This window comes from Neoarius graeffei, chromosome 5, assembly GCF_027579695.1.
Source record: "Neoarius graeffei isolate fNeoGra1 chromosome 5, fNeoGra1.pri, whole genome shotgun sequence".
Classification (NCBI taxonomy): Eukaryota; Metazoa; Chordata; class Actinopteri; order Siluriformes; family Ariidae; genus Neoarius; species Neoarius graeffei.
Window position 1 is genome coordinate 76,240,236 of NC_083573.1, and position 23,261 is coordinate 76,263,496.

A 23,261-nucleotide genomic window follows, 5' to 3' on the forward strand; every position below is an offset into this window, starting at 1 on the left:
GGGAAGTGTAGCATAATGTGAGTGAATGAGAAAAGAGGGCAGTAAATGATCAAATGGAAAGAAAGCAAGGGAATTGGTCCCAAGGCAAAATGGTATTGATCATCACAACATCAAGGAAATAATACAGACAATGTGCTGTGGTATAAGAATGTGCTCTTTGTTTTTCTCATGGCGAAGAAGCCTGGCCTGATTTATAGCAATTTTTTTCAGGTCCTGTGAGTGTGGACCGAGTAATGAGAGAGTTCAAGAGCAAGCCACTGGGGGTAATTAGTCAGGGGATCATCAGGCCCAGAGCTTGCCACATATCTGGGGCACTCAAGATGGGAGCGTTGGCTTGCGAAAAGGAATAAATCTTTTTTGTGTGTGCTCTATAGTTTATCTCTTCAAGCTCTCGGTGCAAAATATCAACAAATATTGAAGATGATACTGAATTTCCTAAGACTGTATATGAGTTCTGGATTATGTAGCTCTGTTCACCAGAGTGTGATTGTTTCTCTGAGCTAATCTTATCGGATCATTGAGTAATTTGGCGGCAACTGGAAGCTGGTTAATGGAGAATTACTAACATGTGCATTTGCTTGTGTGTGTGGGTGTCTTTCAGGTTAAGTGCTGCAAGTACTGGCCAGATGACACAGAGATCTACCGGGACATGAAGGTGACACTGATCGAGACACAGCTGCTCTCAGAATATGTCATTCGAACCTTCGCTGTGGAAAAGGTACAGGCTGGTCGTTTGGACTTGGAAATTTATTATATTAAAAGACTCTAATGGAATGGGGGAAAATAGCTTTTTTTTTTTTTTCAAATGACTGGAGTTTCATGAATCAGTTTAAAATTGAAACACAAGAGAAACAAAAACATTTTGTTGTTACATCTGTCCAGTTTTTGCATTAAACTCCTGCTTTTTGTGCAAATAAATTCCAGAGGGCCTGTGTAGGTGTGAGACAGTGTGCGTGTGTGAGGGTGTGAATCATTGGTCTTCTTTCCTCTAGCTGTATTTCACTCCTTCTCATCCTCCCACAAATGCACAAACCTTAAGTCACACACACACAGACACACACAAACACCACAGATGCTTAGGGATGATATTTGTGGGAGTTTGAATGGAATAGTTTGCCAACAGACCTCACTCTTAAACTCTCTCGGTGTGTGCGTGCGTGTTTGCTTGTTTGTTCACTGCAGCGAGGAGCTCATGAGATCAGGGAGATCAGGCAGTTCCATTTCACTGGCTGGCCGGACCATGGAGTACCGTATCATGCTACAGGTCTGCTGGGCTTCATTCGCAGAGTCAAATCCAAGAGCCCAGCTAATGCCGGCCCAATGGTGGTCCACTGCAGGTCAGAAGATAATGATACAGCCATTCTGTAGCTGTGTGGATCTTACTCATGCGTTTAGTCAATAGATATGAACAGAAGTCAATGACTGTATTACTCTCCTTACAGTTCCACATACTGTATATTTACTCTGTATTCTATATGACTCATTTGTCCTTGAATGTGAAATGGTTTCCTGACACACACATCCTCGCTCGGGCATGCAGTGCTGGTGCTGGACGTACGGGCTGCTTTATCGTCATTGACATCATGTTGGACATGGCTGAGCGTGAGGGTGTGGTTGACATCTATAACTGCGTGCGAGAGCTCCGCTCACGCAGAGTCAACATGGTCCAGACGGAGGTACTGCAGCCAAACCACTTCACGCCAAGTTCACACCACCACCCTCAAACAAAACACACACACACAAACACTCATACTGACTCAGAACTCATAAGACCCAGAAACACCCATCTTTTCAAACTGCAGATGAACTTTGCACAAATCTATAAGCCACTTTGCGCAAATGTTATGCTATTTATTTGTTATTGAGTGAAATGTTTGTTTAATCTTGAGATTATTTCACCGACTTGGCTTGCGGAAGTGGTCCAAGAGACATTCAAAATAAAAAAAATAAGCAAGATTTACGTGGCGTAAATACTTTTTTTTTTTGTCTAAGTACTGTATAATGTCTGATTAAAAAATATTTTTTTTAAATCAGATTTAAGTCACTTTCACATGTTGTCCTAGACAGAGCTATACATGATCATGTGCTTGATATGTATCTACTTGCCCAAACCATGTACAGCTAACTAGCTGCCAACTGATTCCAAAAGATCTTTGCATTTAAGACTTGTGCTCCCAGTTTGCTCATTTAATTAGTATTTTGTCTTACAAATATAATTTCTTGGGATGGTACGGTGGTGTAGTGGTTAGCACTGTCGCCTCACAGCAAGAAGGTCCGGGTTCGAGCCCAGTGGCCGGTGAGGGCCTTTCTGTGTGAAGTTTGCATGTTCTCCCCGTGTCTGTGTGGGTTCCCTCCGGGTGCTCCGGTTTCCCCCACAGTCCAAAGACATGCAGGTTAGGTTAACTGGTGACTCTAAATTGACCGTAGGTGTGAATGTGAGTGTGAATGGTTGTCTGTGTCTATGTGTCAGCCCTGTGATGACCTGGCGACTTGTCCAGGGTGTACCCTGCCTCTCGCCCATAGTCCGCTGGGATAGGCTCCAGCTTGCCTGCGACCCTGTAGAACAGGATAAGCGGCTACAGATAATGGATGGGGGCGGCACGGTGGTGTAGTGGTTAGCGCTGTCGCCTCACAGCAAGAAGGTCCGGGTTTGAGCCCCGTGGCCGGCGAGGGCCTTTCTGTGCGGAGTTTGCATGTTCTCCCCGTGTCCGCGTGGGTTTCCTCCGGGTGCTCCGGTTTCCCCCACAGTCCAAAGACATGCAGGTTAGGTTAACTGGTGACTCTAAATTGACCGTAGGTGTGAATGTGAGTGTGAATGGTTGTCTGTGTCTATGCGTCAGCCCTGTGATGACCTGGTGACTTGTCCAGGGTGTACCCCGCCTTTCGCCCGTAGTCAGCTGGGATAGGCTCCAGCTTGCCTGTGACCCTGTAGAACAGGATAAAGCGGCTAGAGATAATGAGATGAGATGAGATAATGGATGGATATCATTTCTTGTTGCCGTTCATGACACATGTTGCACAAAACTGGAGCAATAAAGCTTGTACCTTGTAGTTGCTGGTATGATGGTAAGCAGGGAAGTGCTTCTTTTGCTGCATCCTGGTATACACCAGCTTAGAGGAATTAAATAATGAAAGCAAATTAATTTCTTGACAGCATATAAAACTGTGTTAGTTTTCAGTGACTTTTGCAAATAGAAGCAGATAGGTAAAAATAAACACAAAGTAGTTTCAGAAACTACTAAAGCGATTTATGGCACATGTGTACTAGTTTATATTCAACAAATTAAGGACAAATTGCCATTTTCCCTGAGTCTTTATACACCCAGGATGTGATTAAATATCATTAAAATGGTAAGGTACTTGGGGGAAGAGATTTTTTCTTTCTATAAAAAGAAAACAGCAGGTATTACTCTTGCGTTTCTCAAAAGATCAAACTCAGAATCAGTTTGACCGATAATCAGTGCCAAGGACAGGAGAGTCAGCAGTGATGCTCCAGTGGTGAAGCCGCTGACCCTGGTGCCTGGACTTTTGTCAAAGATGACATCTTGAGATATTTTCGCAAATGTCACTTCATGAAAGATTAGCATCAGCCAGGCAGGTCTGAGTGCCTGCAGAGGCAGAAAGCTGGAGGAGTGACTGATGGCCCTGTGGTGACATCCAAGCCACCACAGTAGCACTTGGAAATGAAGTGTGATTGAACTAGATATGATGATAATCTAAGAAATACTGTTGTATGTGGTGAAAGCATGTTCACGGATATGTAATGTACAGTAGTATGTTACTGAGATGCAATTAGAAGTAATCATATATTAATTTACACAACAGTTATTTCCAGTTCACAAATTTGATTGGATAAGTCATGTTCCAAGAGTGGCGGCACGGTGGTGTAGTGGTTAACGCTGTCGCCTCACAGCAAGAAGGCCCGGGTTCGAGCCCCGTGGCCAGCGAGGGCCTTTCTGTGCAGAGCTTGCATGTTCTCCCCGTGTCCGTGTGGGTTTCCTCCAGGTGCTCCGGTTTCCCCCACAGTCCAAAGACATGCAGGTTAGGTTAACTGGTGACTCTAAATTGACCGTAGGTGTGAATGTGAGTGTGAATGGTTGTCTGTGTCTATGTGTCAGCCCTGTGATGACCTGGTGACTTGTCCAGGGTGTACCCCGCCTTTCGGCCGTAGTCAGCTGGGATAGGCTCCAGCTTGCCTGCGACCCTGTAGAACAGGATAAAGCGGCTAGAGATAATGAGATGAGATGTTCCAAGAGTGATTCCAAGAGTGCTGTTTCATTTCACTCTGTTTCACTCGTGTCTGTGTTCAGTACATAAAATTGCCATTCTAGCAATAGTTAATTACATTAAAACCCTTACTGCACTTACTACAGGCTGTCAGCCAGTCTGTGCATTGCACAGCGACTATAGAACAGTTGTACAGACCATTTGCAATTGTGCTGTTGTACTGAATATCACAGGTAATTACAGTCATGCTTATATGCAATACAACGCCGCTCATGTGATATTGCTGAATTACTGTATATCACAGCCATGTTGGCCAGAAGATGCTCTTTGACAACAGTTCAGTCTGTATTTCTACTGATATGTTTATATTAATGCACTTGATCCAATATCATTTCTATAGTAACAGTTGACTCATAGGGACTGATATGGTGTATGAAAATGTTTATTAACATTTATGGAAGGAGACTCCAATGGCAGAACTTTATAATGATCAGAGCTTTCCGCCAGGGGAAAGTCTTCAGTACAGAGGTGTTTGCATTACATTACATTACATTTAGCAGACGCTCTTATCCAGAGCGATGTACAACATACCCAGAACAGCTTGGGGAAAAATTGGGGGTTAGATGCCTTGCTCAAGGGCACTTCAGCCATTTCTACTGGCCCAGGGAATCAAAGCAGCAACCTTTTTGGTCCCAAAGCTGTTTCTCTAACCATTAGGCCATGGCTTCCCCACTTTTCACTTTTTCACTTTTCAGAAAGAGTAAAAAGAGATGCTGATGAGAGAACAACGTTTATAGCTGTCATAAGTGATAACAGGAACTAACTTGACACATGGTCATTAACATGAAATGTAATTACAAACAGTTAAAAATGACCTGTCGTTCATTATTAATTTGCAATCATTGACAAGTCACTGTGTTATAAGAGAAATTAAACAGTTCAGGGTGAGCTTTTACTGGAAAATAATCCACTCTGAGGTGGTAACATTATTCCCCCATTACAGTAGTGCTTGAAGTTTGCGAACCCTTTAGAATTTTCTATATTTCTGCATAAATATGACCTACAGCATCATCAGATTTTTACACAAGTCCTAAAAGTAGATAAAGAGAACCCAGTTAAACAAATGGGACAAAATATTATACTTGGTCATTTATTTATGGAGGAAAATGATCCAGTATTACATATCTGTGACTGGCAAAAGTATGTGAACCTTTGCTTTCAGTATCTGGTGTGACCCCCTTGTGCAGCAATAACTGCAACTAAACGTTTCCGGTAACTGTTGATCAGTCTTGCACACCGGCTTGGAGGAATTTTAGCCCGTTCCTCCATACAGAACAGCTTCAACTCTGGGATGTTGGTGGGTTTCCTCACATGAACTGCTCGCTTCAGGTCCTTCCACAACATTTTGAGTGGATTAAGGTCAGGACTTTGACTTGGCCATTCCAAAACATTAACTTTATTCTTCTTTAACCATTCTTTGGTAGAACGACTTGTGTGCTTAGGGTCGTTGTCTTGCTGCATGACCCACCTTCTCTTGAGATTCAGTTCATGGACAGACATCCTGACATTTTCCTTTAGAATTCGCTGGTATAATTCAGAATTCATTGTTCTATCAATGATGGCAAGCCGTCCTGGCCCAGATGCAGCAAAACAGGCCCAAACCATGATACTACCACCACCATGTTTCACAGATGGGATAAGGTTCTTATGCTGGAATGTAGTGTTTTCCTTTCTCCAAACATAACGCTTCTCATTTAAATCAAAAAGTTCTATTTCAGTCTCATGCATCCACAAAACATTTTTCCAATAGCCTTCTGGCTTGTCCACGTGATCTTTAGTAAACTGCAGATGAGCAGCAATGTTCTTTTTGGAGAGCAGTGGCTTTCTCCTTGCAACCCTGCCATGCACACCATTTGTTGTTCAGTGTTCTCCTGATGGTGGACACATGAACATTAACATTAGCCAATGTGAGAGAGGCCTTCAGTTGCTTAGAAGTTACCCTGGGGTCCTTTGTGACCTCGCTAACTATTACACGCCTTGCTCTTGGAGTGATCTTTGTTGGTCGACCACTCCTGGGGAGGGTAACAATGGTCTTGAATTTCCTCCATTTGTACACAATCTGTCTGACTGTGGATTGGTGGAGTCCAAACTCTTTAGAGATGGTTTTGTAACCTTTTCCAGCCTGATGAGCATCAACAACGCTTTTTCTGAGGTCCTCAGAAATCTCCTTTGTTCGTGCCATGATACACTTCCACAAACATGTGTTGTGAAGATCAGACTTTGATAGATCCCTGTTCTTTAAATAAAACAGGGTGCCCACTCACACCTGATTGTCATCCCATTGGTTGCAAACACCTGACTCTAATTTCACCTTCAAATTAACTGCTAATCCTAGAGGTTCACATACTTTTGCCACTCACAGATATGTAATATTGGATCACTTTCCTCAATAAATAAATGACCAAGTATAATAGTTTTGTCTCATTTGTTTAACTTGGTTCTCTTTATCTACTTTTAGGACTTGTGTGAAAATCTGCTGATGTTTTAGGTCATATTTATGCAGAAATATAGAAGATTCTAAAGGGTTCACAAACTTTCAAGGACCCCTGTATGTTTTGTTCCTTATATTGTTGTTTAGATAATAGTATAATAAAAATAAATATTTTTTATGAAATGTATAGTTGTTATTTTTTATTTTTGTCTTAATGTATTGATTTCCCATAAGTTTTTACTAGTTTTTTTGGTTTGGTTTGGTTTGGTTTTAGGAGCAATATGTGTTCATCCATGATGCCATCTTGGAGGCGTGTTTGTGTGGTGATACCACCATTCCAGCCAATCAGCTGCGTTCAGTGTATTATGACATGAACCGTCTAGATCCTCAGACCAACTCCAGCCAGATTAAAGAGGAGTTCAGAGTGAGTGTTTGTGTGTTTGACTGCATGACAGCACCAGGATTAAAACATGCTCATTGGCATTTAAAGGTCATATATAGTATTAATAGTGTGACTGTTGGATTGTGTTGTTACTCAGACACTAAACATGGTCACGCCGACACTGCGTGTAGAAGACTGCAGCATTGCTCTTCTGCCAAGGAACCATGAGAAGAACCGGTGCATGGATGTGCTACCACCGGACCGCTGCCTACCCTTCCTTATCACTATTGATGGCGAGAGCAGCAACTACATCAACGCTGCCCTAATGGATGTATGTACATAAACACTGCTGCAAGCTGCTGCAGCCAAAATAAGACTGATTGTTTTATCTGAAAGTCTGATGGAGTTAATGAGAAAAAGTCTCCCTTTGGGATTTTTGTATGTTTAGCCATGGGTTAAAAAAAAGACACCTACAGCTTTGACAGTGTCACTCTCGTGTGTTACATTTAGTTTCCTTTGCATCGCATTATCAACATTAATAGTAGAGTATAGTGGCAATGAAAGTGCATTTATTTTCCAAGACATGAAAACATTACCAGGATGCTTTAATATAATACGATACTTCCAAAGAGCAAGAAAAAAGAACAGTGGGGAATGGAAAACATTAGAGCAAAAAGATTTGAGTAGAAAGCAAAGGAACCCAGTAAGAGAGACATATGGAGAGAGTGAGAGAGAGAGAGAGAGAGCGAGAGAGAGAGCAGTGGACATATCAGATTCCTCGATTCAGCAGTACTCACTTGTCCATGTGGGACAATAAATTCCACATTCATCCCTATATAATAATCACTTGGGTTTTTTTTTTTCAGAAAGCCAAAGCAGATCAGTGGGGGGAGCAAACATGATAAATGTGAACTACTTCGCTCAATATGCCATGCACAATTATGTGCTTATTGAGAATGATTAAAAAACAGATGGATTTGATTTATTCCAGTGTCATGCAAATACATAAAACGGATTCACAGCCGTGGATTCTTTTTCTTTTTCTTTTTTTTTTTAAACCATACAACTTCATCTAGATTGCTTTTATGGAAAATATGTTCAAAGACCAGAAACAGGGCATTTATTTTCATTAGAGCAAATGGAAATGTCAGTAGCAGTAGCACGGAATAAGGGCATAACAAGCAAAAACATCGGAAATGAAAAGCCTCTTACATCAATTAGTTGACTAAGGACATTCATATTCTCACTGTACAGCAATTCTTGCAAGAAAAAGTGCTGACCCCCTCTCTTTTTCTCACACACACTCTCATTTTATTCACATTCTTCTCCTTTTCTGTCTCTGGATCACTCTACAGAGCTACAAGCAACCATCTGCTTTCATCGTTACCCAGCATCCTTTGCCCAACACTGTAAAAGACTTCTGGAGGCTGGTCCTGGACTACCACTGCACATCTATAGTAATGCTGAATGACGTGGATCCTGCCCAGGTACTGTGTGTGTGTGTGGTTTGGTTTTTTTTACATTTCTCTGTCACTTCCTCTCTGTCTTGCACATATGAGCGGTTTACTCTCAAGTCATTATGGAAATGCAGCAGGTTATCCAGGGGACAAGCTGGTCAGAATCAAAGCCCAAACTCGCCCTACCCTTAATCCACACTGTACTGTCAGGGAGAGCCTTCTAGTTTCTACTCCCACTGCAGCCTGAAAACTAATCCCTATAAAGAGATTATAGTCCTATTTACACATGGTCATTTCACGAGCATGTGGATTAAATCTGGAAATTTTTTTACATAAAGAAATTATTTACATAAAGATGCTTTTAGAACAGCTTTAATTCTAATGGTTTCAACTATTTCATCAAGCCCAAGATGCATTTTCGCCACATCACACACCTGTCCATGCTACATTTGATAACCTCTACTCCTTTCAACACTACCAAAGTTGGCGCCTTCAAGAAACTTTTAAACACGCAAATTTACAAATTTTTTATGGAAGCGTATTGCTGCCACGCTAGAAAAAGTAAAACGGATCAGTATTACATTATAACATGAGAAGTTAATTGCTATAGCAAGAAGTTTTTCACGTTTTAATGAGTTGTTTTCATGTTATTATGGCATACATACTTATTATCTTATAACAAGTAACTTTTCTTGTGATAAGAAATTCTGGCGTGGCAGCAATATGCTGCCGTATGTTTTGATGGTGACCATCTTTTCCTTTTTTTTTTACTGCTAGAACAAGGAAAAGAACAAGAATTTGAGTCAAGTGTTAGAAGCTAATTTGTATAATAACACATGATTCAGTTATCCAATTTCAGACTGTCGAACAGAGGCATGTTTGATTGCATGTGTAAATGCGCATGGCCCAGTGGTTGAAAAAATGGCATCACAAAAAAAATGGCCAAAACTGGAAGAAGGCAGATAAAGTTCATATAAAGCAACAAAAGCCCAACATTTAGTTAGTGATAACCAGCAAAACCTAGCAATGAGAGTGAGGGGAATAGATACAGTGCAGTTAGAGTGACTGGGCGACAGATGTGTGTTAGTGATGTGTTGTTCGTGAACCAAGTCATCTTTTTGAGGTGAACATTCAGAGCCACTCAGAGCTCACATAAACTCTATATGGGATTTTTCTTAGTCTATAATTTTCTTTTTACAAACCCTATTTCCAGAAAAGTTGGGATATGCAATAAAAACAAAAGTCTATGATTTGTTGATTCACATGAATCTTTATTTAACTGACAAAAGTACAAAGAAAAGATTTTCAATAGTTTTACTGACCAGCTTAATTGTATTTTGTAATAAATGAAGTTAGAATTTGATGCCTGCAACACACTCAAAAAGTTGGGACAGAGGCATTATTGCCATTGTATTACATCACCTTTCCTTTTAATAACACTTTTTAATCATATGGGATCTGAAGATACTAACTGTTGCAGTTTTGTAATTTTTTTCCATTCTTCCTTGATACAAGACTTCAGCTGCTCAACAGTCCGTGGTCGCCGTTGTCTGATTCTCCTCTTCATGATGCGCCATACATTCTCAATAGGAGCGTGATCTGGACTGGCAGCAGGCCAGTCAAGCACATGCACTCTGTGTCTACGAAGCCATGCTGTTGTAGCCTGTGCAGAATGAGGCCTGTCATTGTCCTGCTGAAATAAGCATGGACTTCCTGGGAAGAGACGTCGCCTTGATGGCAACATATGTCTCTCTAAAATCCCAATATATGCCTCCATGTCAATAGTACCTTCGCACACATGCAACTCACACATGTCATGGGCACTAATGCCCCCCATACCATCACAGATGCTGGCTTTTGCACTTTTATCTGATAACAAACTGGATGATTGTGTTCACCACGGAGAACTCAATGTTTGGTTTCCCCAAAAACAAGCTGAAATGTGCTGACCACAGCACATGATTCCACTGACTTTCAGTCCATCTGAGTTGAGTTTGGGCCCAGAGAAATCGGCGGCGTTTCTGCATAGAATTGATGAATGGCTTCCTCCTCGCATAATACAGTTTCAGGTTGCATTTCTGGATGCAGTGGTGGACTGTGTTAAGTAACAACGGTTTTCTGAAGTACTCCTGAGCACATGTGGCTATATTTATCACATTAGCATGACAATTTCTCAGACAGTGCCACCTGAGGGCTCGAAGGTCACACACATTCAACAGTGGTTTCCGATCTTGCCCTTTACGCACTGAGATGTCTCCGAATTCCCTGAATCTTTTCACAAGATTTTATGCTGTAGATTTTGAAAAACCTAAATTCTCTGCAATCTTGCATTGAGAAGTGTTCTTTTTGAATTGACGAACAATTCTCTCATGGATTTTGAAAATGTTTTCTTTGTACTGGTTCACGTGAATTAACAAATTGTAAAAAGTCAGTTAACAATTTTTGTTTGTATTGCATTTTCGAAAATATCTCAACTTTTCTGAAAATGGGGTTTGTATATTAAAAATGGAAACTGCCGTGTAATTTATTTAAAATACTTCTCTGAGCTGTTTGTTAGTGTAAATAGTCATGAGGCATCAAGCATCTGCTGAAAAATGAAGTGCACCTCGCATTTCTTGGTCATTTAACCTGACCATTATGTTTCAGAGCAAAAGAAAGTCCCCCGTTTCACAAATAAATAGTAAAACATAGTGGGGGTTTTTTGGTACTGCCTATTAGAAAAATAAGAAATTAATTGTGTCTTAGACTTAGACAAAACTTTATTTATCCCCGAAGGGCAATTAGAAGGGCAAAGAGCGGTACATTAAAAGAGCAAGAAAATAAAATCACAAAAAGAATAAAATCACAAGAATGGGTGGGCAGAAAAAAAACCCAGTGTATTATGTACAATGTACAATGGCAGGCCTGTTGCCAGTAACAAAGTAAAAAAAAAAAGGCATCAGATAAAATATGGCAAATAAATAAAATGACAATATGATTAGAGTGACATTGTAGTTAAAGTGGCAAGGTGATATTGTAATATTGCACATCAGGACATGTGATATTGCACTAGAGTATTGTACAGAAGACTTAAGTTATTGTAACTGTCTTAGACTTCTTAGAGTTCAGGAGGAGAATAACACTTGGAACAAAGGTTGCTCTCCTCCTCTGGGTCTTACAGGCCGGACAGCGGAACCTGCGACCAGATGGCAGCTGCTCAAATGCTGGGAACAAAGCATGAGTCGAGTCCTTAAGAATTCGACGAGCCAGGCCGCTAGCCTGCTGCTCGTACACAGTATTCAGGTGGCAAGCAGGAAGTCCAATAATCTATATGTCTAGATGGCAACAATAATCTTTGTGTCTATATGGCAACATCATGCAGTAGAGGGTTAAACTGATTGTATATAATTACAATGCAAAGTAATGTTTTGTTAATTAGAAGGTAGCATAAGATTTTATGAAGCAATTTCAGCAATAGTTACAGAAGTAAGAATAATCACTGGACAAATTCTCATTACATCTCATTATCTCTAGCCACTTTATCCTGTTCTACAGGGTCGCAGGCAAGCTGGAGCCTATCCCAGCTGACTACAGGCGAAAGGCGGGGTACACCCTGGACAAGTCGCCAGGTCATCACAGGGCTGACACAAACACAGACAACCATTCACTCTCACATTCACACCTACGGTCAATTTAGAGTCACCAGTTAACCTAACCTGCATGTCTTTGGACTGTGGGGGAAACCGGAGCACCCAGAGGAAACCCACGCGGACACGGGGAGAACATGCAAACTCCACACAGAAAGGCCCTCGCCGGCCACGGGGCTCGAACCCGGACCTCCTTGCTGTGAAGCGACAGCGCTAACCACTACACCACCGTGCCGCCCTACTGGACAAATTGGAATACAAAATGTTATTTGGGAGCAAAAGCGTTGGCTCTTAGTAGTGATCTGAGCCAAATGACCTCCCTGACTGAATGAAAAGATTCTTAGCTTAGTTCTTAAGCAAGACTGACTGGTAGGAAGAAACAGTGGGTGTGGTTGCTGGCAGGGAAACCTGGGAATTGGAGTTCCGGGAAAATAGAGTTTTCAGAATATTATCAGGATACAATTCAGGTACAAGTCACATGAAACAACCAGATGTGTGCTTGAGTTCTCTTCATAAAATAACCTGCTTTTGTTCCTATAACAGCCAGCCTGTAATACTTAAAGTGCTTTCGTTCATGTAATGTCATTATGTTGGGATCAAACTAAAAAAAAGTTCTTAGAGCACACTGAAGAGTATATGCTGCATTGTTGTATTGATGTAATAAAAGTAGGATTGTATTGTTGTAGGGCTAATATGCATGTTTCTGTGCAGCTGTGTCCACAGTACTGGCCTGAGAATGGTGTACACAGGCATGGACCCATCCAGGTGGAGTTTGTATCTGCCGATTTAGAGGAGGATATTATTAGTAGGATATTCCGCATCTATAATGCTGCACGGGTATATACACTTACATACACACACATGACAGATAATATTGATTTGCTTAATGCTTGCTCTGTGAGACAGCTGTTGATCCCAATGTTTTGTTGTTGTCAGCCACAGGACGGGTACCGCATGGTCCAGCAGTTTCAATTCCTGGGCTGGCCCATGTACCGAGACACACCTGTGTCCAAGCGCTCATTCCTCAAATTAATCCGGCAGGTGGACAAGTGGCAAGAGGAGTACGATGGAGGAGAGGGACGTACTGTGGTGCACTGCCTGTGAGTATTTCTTTTTCTTTATCAAGGTCTGTCACGCATAAATAGACATGTTCACACACAGGCAAAGGGGATATATTAATCAATGGTGACAATTACAGCACCCTCCATGATTATTGGCACCCCTTGTAAAGATTTGTAAAAAGGGTTCGAAAAAAATCCACCTTTTGGTCTTCTCCTATAATATTTTGTAAGGTTGGAGAGACAGAGCAGGGCATCTGAGACCATTCCTCTTTACACAATCTCTCCAGATCATCCAGGGTCTGAGGCCCTCCCTTGTAAAATCTCCTCTTTAGCTCACCCCACAGGTTTTCATTGGGGTTCAGCTCAGGGGACTGAGATGTCCATGGCAGAAGCTTGATTCTGTGCTCAGCTAATCAATTTTGTGTTGATTTGGACATATGCTTCAGGTTGCTGTCCTGCTGGAAGAGCCAGTGATGAGCCAGTTTGAGTTTCCTGGCAGAGGCAGCCAGATTTTGATTTAAAATGTCCTGGTATTTCATGGAGTCCATGATGCCATGTACCCTGACAAGGTTTCCAGGGCTTTTGGAGGAAAAACAGCCCCAAAACATCACAGAATGTCCACCATATTTTACAGTTGGGATCAGATTATTTTCATCATAGCCATCCTTCTTTTTACACCAAACCCACCTTGAGTGTTTATCACCAAAAAGCTCCATTTTTGTTTCATCAGACCAGAGAGCACGGTTCCAGTCAAAGTTGTAATAGCGTTTCACAAACTTCAGGCTTTTTTTTTCCCAGGCTTTTTTTCTGACATACCTTCCAAATAATCTGTTGGTATGGAGGTGGCGTCTGATGGTGGTTTTGGAGACTTGGAAACGTTAAGATTTTACTTTTTATTGTAATTCACCAAAGGTGATCCTTGGGGATATTTTTTTTGCCTCTCTTACCATCCTCCTTACTGTATGTGGTGGCAAAATAAACTTGGATCCTTTTCCAGGCAAGTTTATAACAGTTCCACTTGGTGTCCACTTTTTTATTATTGCCCTAACCGTAGAAATGGACATTTTCAGGCGAATAGCTATTTTTTTTAAACTATTCCCTGACTTATGAAGGTCAACACACTTCTCCCTCATTTGGTTTGTGTGTTCTCTTATCTTTCCCATGTTGATGGATGACTAATGCCCCTTTTCCACCAAAGCAGTTCCAGGGCTGGTTCGGGTCCAGTGCTTAGTTTGGAACCGGGTTTTCTGTTTCCACTGACAAAGAATTGGCTCTGGAGCCAGAAAAACCGGTTCCAGGCTAGCGCCAACTCTTTGCTGGGCCAGAGGAAAGAACCGCTTACGTCAGCGGGGGGGCAGAGTTGTTAAGACCAACAACAATCGCAAGACCGCGAAAGGTTGCCATTTTTAAGCGCCGAGAAGCAGCAGCTGTACAAACGCGAAGTCATCCATTATTGTTGTTGTTGCTTCTTCTTCTTCTCCGTGTTGTTGTTGCTTTGATATTCGCGCCAAGGTTTATGCAAACGCAGCGATGTAACTGACGTATACAGCGACGTAATGACGTGGCTCCCCTAAGCACCGCGAGCTATGGAAAAGCAAACTGGTTCTCATCTGGCTCGCAAGTTAAATGAGTTGTGAACCAGCACCAGCACTGGCCCCGAACCAGCCCTGGAACTGATTTGGTGGAAAAGGGGTATCAGGGAATTTGGCCTCTGTGTCACCTCATATTTGTCCCCCAGTTAATCAGGAAGTCATGGATTACAGCTTGAAAGTTCCTACACGCTCCAATCAACTCAAAAATGTTCAATTTAAATGGGAAACATGCTTCAGTTACATTGTGTTCACCATCATTTCCAGGGATGCCAATAATAGTGGCACGTGTTTTTGTTGAAAATAATTATTTCGTGATGAGGGATTTGTTTTTCTCTGAATAAATTTATTTTAATTAAAGGTTGGATTTTTCTCGGGTTTTTTTTTTTCAGTGTGAGATGAAGCTACTTCATCAAAAGCTGGATTTTTTTCGAACCCTTTTTATTAATCTTTACAAGGGGTGCCAATAATTATGAAGGACACTCTAGATACAGAATTGAAACACATCTACTGTATAGCCCTTTTCAAGCTGTCGGAGGTTCGCTAATGGAACTGAAAGGAATTTGAATGTCTTATTTGGAAAGGATATCTGTGCAAGTATCTGTGTAATTCGCCAAATTGCCATATTTTAGCCTGGATGTACATGTCAGGGTTAGACGACAGGCATAACACTCAATAACAGTAATAACACGGTGCACAGCCATGTCTATTACCCACTTTAGTGATTATATTACCGTGAGATTGATTTGAACAAGATTATTATCACAGAGAGAGCTGTGTGTTCAGCGAATTACAGAAGATCATTTACTTTGTAATTGTTATTGTTGGATTTTTCAGACTATACACATTCTAGCCTGGTATTGGATTAAAATCACAAATACAGTTCAAAAAGGGCTTTAGTGAGGTTTTGTATCTATCTGTTATTGTAAATATGCTGTTAACCCTCATCCTACCATGCTATTTTACACCTTAATCTTACCATGTGGGGTCCGTTTGGACCCCAATACTTTTCTTTAAAATTAAAGCTTATAAAGACAAAATCACCAGATACGTTTTGTTCAGAACATCTTGTATTAATAACAGCAATACACTAAAGGGCCCAAGGCATAAAGAACACACTTAACCTTCATCCTACCAGCCAATTTTACATACACAAACTACCAGGCGGGGTCCGTATGGACCCCAGGAGGGAATACCTTGAAATCAATGCAGTAAGAACCAATTCGATGCAGCAAACAGACATAGCTTTATTGAAGAACAAAATCCACTATGGCTGAATATCAATGATGTATTATAAATGCAATAACATTGCAGTAATATTGCAATAACTAGCATACATGTAGCAAATTATAGCGCCACAAAAAAAATTGGCATTATATACATGATTTTTGCAGCTCATGCAGCTGTAAAACATTCTGGATTACAACTTAGGTCTTTTCTTACAGAATTTAAAACAAAAAAGTAATTGTAAAATAATTTAGGGCTTTTGTTTTGCAGCCTGTGCTTATTGCAGCAGTGGGGTCCACACGGACCCCAAGAAGGAATGCCTTGGTAGTTTCATTATGGAACATAAAAGAAATAAAAGAAGTTAACTTTCAGTGTGCTATTCAATTATAAAATGAAAGACAGATAAACTTTACTCTGGGGTCCGGTTGGACCCCAGTAACAAATTAATTATACCTTCACAATGCAAAAAGCTGATCTTCCGGTGCTTTAGTGTTTTAATTAAGACATAAATTCCGACAAATTCATAAAACGGTGAGGCAGTATGTCACATATTTTTAAAATGGCAAACAAACATATAGGTGCGGGGTCCAGGTGGACCCCACTTGGTAGGATGAAAGTTAATCTAACAAAATGTATTGGATTTTTTTTAAATCAATCCGTTGATACAGTGTAATTGACTCACTGCAAAATCAGTTTTGTCCGGATATGTCACAGAGAATCCCAGTGTGTTGTGGGAACAGAGGCGTTGTCTGGGGTCATGTGGTGGGGGTTACGACATAAATTCAAATCAAGCCTCATTCCCCAGATTTAGCCCAAGCCTTTCCTGTGAATCGTCCCCTCAGGCCGGGCTGTGTGTGTGCGTGTGTGTGTGTGTGTGCGCGCGCGCGCAATCACACCACTACCTTATCTCGCCTCCCATTTCACAGGAATCAGTATGGTCGGGAGATTTAGTCGTGGCCTGCTTCCTCAAGGCCCTGCCTAGGTAGGAAATGAGATCAGCTTGCTCGAGAGTGAGTGTGTGTGGACTGGGCTGAGGTGGAGCTAATCTGGCCCAGCACTCTGGAGACCAGGCCTCCATTCCCATCCCATCCACTGAGCCACCACGAAAAGAGGATCCATATGACTCTCATTAGATTCCCAGCCAGATTCCAATCTCACCCCCCTCCGCCCCTGTCCCCCCACGCGCACACACACATGTACACACTTTCTTTCTCCTACATTCAAACAGCAGAGCGTTTTTAAAGCAATATGACAACATAGTCCCCACCCTGTGCACTTTACCATCTGCAGAAGTGCAAGTAATGAACAAACGAATGCTTTTTGACCTAATTAGTTCTGCTTGCCCTCACTGTCCACACTGAAATGCTCGCTCTGTCCATGTGGGACCAGTTTAATACACAATCTCCGACATGTTGTGGTCATTTGGGATTATAAAAGCCTCCACAAGTTAAATGGTAATGTTTATTGAAAGCCAAAGTCAGTACTCCTAACTTCTGAGGCATGGAAACTTGAGCTGTGGCATGTAATAGGAAACAGGAAACAGTCCCACTGAAGCTTTTAACTCACTGCATGTTAGAGCTTTGAGGTTTTGCACAACAGCAGGAGATCAGAGGAAGAAGAGCACCACCTAGCGGTCATCCTGGAGAGCTTGTTAGTACATTAGTGAAGCTTTGAGGAGCATTTTCGAGACCTACATCCTGTTAATTGGTCAAAAATGATTCATTTCCCAAAACAATTAAAACATACACTACCGTTCAAAAGTTTGGGGTCACCCAGACAATTTTGTGTTTTCCCTGAAAAGTCACACTTTTATTTCCCACCATAAGTTGTAAAATGAATAGAAAATATAGTCAAGACATTTTTCTGGCCATTTTGAGCATTTAATCGAGCCCACAAATGTGATGCTCCAGAAACTCAATCTGCTCAAAGGAAGGTCAGTTTTATAGCTTCTCTAAAGAGCTCAACTGTTTTCAGCTGTGCTAACATGATTGTACAAGGGTTTTCTAATCATCCATTAGCCTTCTGAGGCAATGAGCAAACACATTGTACCATTAGAACACTGGAGTGAGAGTTGCTGGAAATGGGCCTCTATACACCTATGGAGATATTGCACCAAAAACCAGACATTTGCAGCTAGAATAGTCATTTACCACATTAGCAATGTATAGAGTGGATTTCTGATTAGTTTAAAGTGATCTTCATTGAAAAGAACAGTGCTTTTCTTTCAAAAATAAGGACATTTCAAAGTGACCCCAAACGTTTGAACGGTAGTGTATATAAAATGTTCAGATGAACCTAAAAATTTGAATATTTTATATTCAGTTGTTAAGGCTTTGGGCTACTTATTTGAAAGAAGAAGCCTTTATTTGTCACATGCACACTCAAGCACAGTGAAATTCATCCTCTGCGTTTAACCCATCTGAAGCAGTGAACACACGCATGCACACACACAAGTGAGCAATGAGCACACACACATACCCAGAGCAGCAGGCAGCTATGCGATAGTGCCCGGGGAGCAGTTGGGGCCTTGCTCAAGGGCACTTCAGCCCAAGGCCGCCCCATGTTAACCGCATCGTATGTCTTTGGACTGCAGGGGAAACTCCACACAGACACAGGGAGAACATACAAACTCCACATAGAAAGGTCCCAGTCAGTCGCTGGGCTCAAACCCAGAACCTTCTTGCTGTGAGGCGACACTAATCACTACACCACTATATTGTGTTCAAATCCCAACACTGCTGTGGTTGGGTCTTCAACCCTCAAATACTCTGCTATCTCAGTTGCATGCCACTTTGAATGAAAGCATCAGCCAAACAAGCACGTGTCGGACTATATAGTAGATAATAAAACCTCTCTCTCTCTCTCTCTCTCTCTCTAGGAATGGAGGTGGACGAAGTGGAACTTTCTGTGCAATTAGTATCGTGTGTGAGATGCTACGGCACCAGCGCTCTGTGGATGTGTTCCACGCTGTCAAAACACTGAGGAACAACAAGCCCAACATGGTAGATCTCTTGGTAAGCGCCATCACTGGGGACCAATAAAAGACATTTTTTATGCAAAAATACTTCAATTAACATATCTCAAGTTCATTATCCTGTATACAGATGACAGACAGATGACAAAAATCTTTCAGCTGTACACATTGCTACTTATTACTATTCACATTACCACATTACTGCCTGTCTCAGGACACCATGTTCTTCCCTGACACTTTTAATGAAGGAGGAGTAAGAGAAATAGAAAAAGGACAGAATATAAAAGATATGGATTTTAATCTTTTTTTTTTAAACACAAATAACTGATCGGTCTTTGTACGCAATCAGTTCTAGAATTATTGACACCTTTAGTAAATATGGGTAGAAATGTTACAAAAAAATGTCTTTGTGGTTAATTAGCTTTACCTCATCCTGAAAATATGAGCAAAGTCTAACACATGTATTCTAAGAAAGTTTAAAAAATTATCAAAAATATGTTTAACAAAACCATGAGTCACAGTTGTTGGTGCACACCGTATTTAGTACAAGCTGGAGCCTATCCCAGCTGACTACGGGCGAAAGGCGGGCTACACCCTGGACAAGTCGCCAGCTCATCACAGGGCTGACACATAGACACAGACAACCATTCACACTCACACTCACACCTACGGTCAATTTAGAGTCACCAGTTAACCTAACCTGCATGTCTTTGGACTGTGGGGGAAACCGGAGCACCTGGAGGAAACCCACGCGGACACGGGGAGAACATGCAAACTCCACACAGAAAGCCCCTCACCCACTGCAGGGCTCGAACCCAGGACGTTCTTGCTGTGAGGTGACAGTGCTAACCACTACACCACCGTGCCGCCTTCCCTCCAAAGTCATTCCTCCAAAACACATGAATGCGCACTGCCTGATTATTGCTGGAGGACGATTCCATAGGAGAAAGTACTGGGGGAGTGGAATACATTATTGTCATATCCAGTTACCTCATATCTCATTCACATGTAAGAAAACACTTAACATTATCATAATTAATGTAAACAATGAAAATTGGTATAGTTAGTACTCATCGGTGTCGACTAGCTCGCTAGCTTCAGCAATATGTCTGCCTAGGCTTGTGGAAGAGTCTGGTCACACACAGTGAGTGCATGGGCAGAGTGCACACAGGTTGGTATGTAGGTAGACAGGCAGGTAGGCCATCCAGTTATTTCATTTGGACTGAATGAAATGATTGGAGGGGCTTTTTAGAGACCTGGAACTGCCACTGGGGAAGCCATGGCCTAAGGGTTAGAGAAGCAGCTTTTAGACCAAAAGGTTGCTGGTTCAATTCCCTCTATCAGCAGGACTGGCTGAAATGCCCTTGAGAAAGGTACGGTACCTAACCCCCAACTGCTCCAGCAAGAGTGGTGGTGTATCTTGTGGCTGACTAGCCAAAGAAAAGCTGATGATGTGATTATCACTTTGGGTGGTGCCTGACGGAAACGAGAAAAAATTAACTGCCACAGATAACAGATTTTTTTTTTCATTTTATTGTCAGAGCATTTGATTTATTCACTGCTGTTAGAGATAAAGAGAATCTCAAGAAATATAACAAAAAGTGCTTCTAAAAAAATTACCTACCCTAGCTTTAGTAGTGGGGATCGGGTTCTCTGATGTATAACCATCCTTCTTCTTAAAAATATATAGTTATAATGATTGTGAAGGGGGGCGGCACGGTGGTGTAGTGGTTAGCACTGTCACCTCACAGTTCTGGGTTCGAGCCTAGCAGCCGACGAGGGCCTTTCTGTGCGGAGTTTGCATGTTCTCCCCGTGTCCGCGTGGGTTTCCTCCTGGTGCTCCGGTTTCCCCCACAGTCCAAAGACATACAGGTTAGGTTAACTGGTGAATGTGAGTATGAATGGTTGTCTGTGTCTATGTGTCAGCCCTGTGATGACCTGGCGACTTGTCCAGGGTGTACCCCGCCTTTCGCCCGTAGTCAGCTGGGATAGGCTCCAGCTTGCCCGTGACCCTGTACAGGATAAGTGGTGACAGATAATGGATGGATGGATGGATGTATGGATGGATAATTGTGAAGGGCTTTTCCACATAGGGCTTTGTTAAAATATATTTGATGAGGGTTTCTTATTTTCTTACAGTAAAACTGCTCTAATCAAAGGTTTGATTGCACTCATAGTTTCACTGTGAGATTAAGCTAATTAACTACAAAGACATTTTATTATAACCTTTTTTTACCCACCGTGCCAACTTAAGGCTTGATGTTGACATTACCACTTGTATTATATGGACATTTTATTTGATTCCTAAGTTTGAGAGGATTGTTGATACACTTAGATGTGTCTGACTCTCTGATGCTTCATCATCAGTTCTCTTCTTTTTGAGAATAATTCACAAATTATGTAATTGTGCACAATTATCATGAGTACTGGCAGTTGAAACAATTAGATTGGGATATGTAAACCCCACCCCACCCCCACACACACCCATACCACCCCCACACACACCCATACACATATTGTTCTGACGCTTGTATGTGACTCCAAACTTTTGTATTAGCGCTGGATGAAATTGTCCTACACAGCAAAATCCCCAGTGTTGAATTAACACCCACAGTGTTGAGTTAACACCTTACTGTGTTTATATAGATCCAATTGGACACAAATTAACTCTGACAGTGTTAATTCAACACTGAGGAATTTGCTGTGTAGCAGGTGTTATATTATCATACTCTACACCTTAAACTACCAGTGAATATAAAACAATCAATATACTGTCATACTAGCTGTGTTTTCAATTGACCTTTTCTAAATAGTAACAATTTTGTGATGCTGTTATATAGTAAATAGGTCTATTGACTTCTGTTATCATAACTGCACTGATGGTTGTGTTCTGCATTTTCAGGATCAATATAAATTCTGCTATGAAGTGGCACTGGAGTACTTGAATTCAGGCTAAGTTGTCCAGATATGGCTGTCCCCCTTCCCGACCCTTGCTGTCCCCTGGCCCTTTCTTTCCTCAGATAGAGACTATACCACACATGAATGTTGAAGTGCTGGACTGGAAATGTGAGGAAGTGTGCTGCTTTGACCGCTGCAGCCATGATGTTGGCTGAATGTGGCTAGAAAACGGTCTTCAGGGTCGAACCAGAGGGCCGCACGCTTGCACTGCCCGGTTGAACTGTCCACAGTTGAACTTTGAACTCTAACCCTATTCCCTCGCTTGTCCCTTCTTGCTCTCTGTATGTACATTTCAGCGTGAGTTGGACAGGTCACACACTCACACCTTCTATTCCACGAGCACAGTGATGTACTTTACTCCCCAGTTGTTCACATCTCACCGCTGCTTTACATTTTTCGGCAGGGGTTTTTGTGTTTTGGGTTTTTTTTTTTCTTTTTCTTTTTTTGGTCCCTTCTTCTGCCTGTGACATCTGTCTTGCCTTTTTATCCTCAGTGGATGATAGCTGTCATTTCCATTTTTGTGGAGAATGCGATATTTGGCTAATGTGGCTGTGTTTTTTTTTAATTACTGATTTTTCATTTATTTTTTATTTTGTTGTAAATTAAAATTGAGGCAGAATGATGTGTAGCTAAAGTTCAAAATGGCATTAAGAGCACGGATCCTAGAGGTTGCATTGACATTATTATGATGGCTTGTGAAATGTTGTTGTGTTAATTGTTGAAGCGATCCACAAGCAAGCTTAATGTTGTGTCAAAAGATCCAAAGCTTATATTTGTGACCATTTGTTAATACTGTAAATACTTGAAGGTTGGCAGATTATTTATTCATTGAAGGTTTTTTTTTTTTTGGTTGGTTGTTTGTTCTGTTTTGTTTTGCTTTTTTATTTTATTTTTGTGAAGCACATTGAGTGACAATCATATTTTTATTTGGTCATTATTATTTTTCTCTTTTGTCAGGCTTGGCATAATAATGGTGACCAGGATGTGATGTTATGTTTTTATTTATCTTATATGGAAAAAAATTACAAATACACACATATCTATACTGAGCTGTTGGTTCTTTCCTCTTTTTTATGTCCCAAAGCTGGATATACTATGCATTCAGTGTAGCGTGTAAGTGGTGAAATGATTAATTGTAAATCAAGCACACTGGATATAAAAATAGTTTTAATTTAAAGGTTTTTAGAAATTCACTGGATGAGCCAACTTATATATATATATATATATATATATATATATATATATATATATATATATATATATATATAT

General features: G+C 41.2%; 1 protein-coding gene across 10 annotated transcripts in view; it reads left to right on the top strand.

Moving 5' to 3' along the window:
- LOC132887067 (receptor-type tyrosine-protein phosphatase mu-like) overlaps positions 1-22,967 on the top strand; it is a 521,363-nt gene extending 498,396 nt beyond the window's left edge. For all 10 annotated transcript variants that reach the window (XM_060922408.1, XM_060922409.1, XM_060922413.1 and 7 more), the window contains 10 exons: positions 602-718; positions 1,183-1,337; positions 1,541-1,676; positions 6,993-7,142; positions 7,258-7,431; positions 8,456-8,587; positions 12,895-13,020; positions 13,120-13,283; positions 18,939-19,074; positions 21,937-22,967. In XM_060922408.1, coding sequence (XP_060778391.1) covers positions 602-718; positions 1,183-1,337; positions 1,541-1,676; positions 6,993-7,142; positions 7,258-7,431; positions 8,456-8,587; positions 12,895-13,020; positions 13,120-13,283; positions 18,939-19,074; positions 21,937-21,990 — 1,344 coding nt within the window. In that variant the 3' untranslated portion in view covers positions 21,991-22,967. The remainder of the gene's footprint in view (positions 1-601; positions 719-1,182; positions 1,338-1,540; positions 1,677-6,992; positions 7,143-7,257; positions 7,432-8,455; positions 8,588-12,894; positions 13,021-13,119; positions 13,284-18,938; positions 19,075-21,936) is intronic.
- Positions 22,968-23,261: the final 294 nt, after the last annotated feature.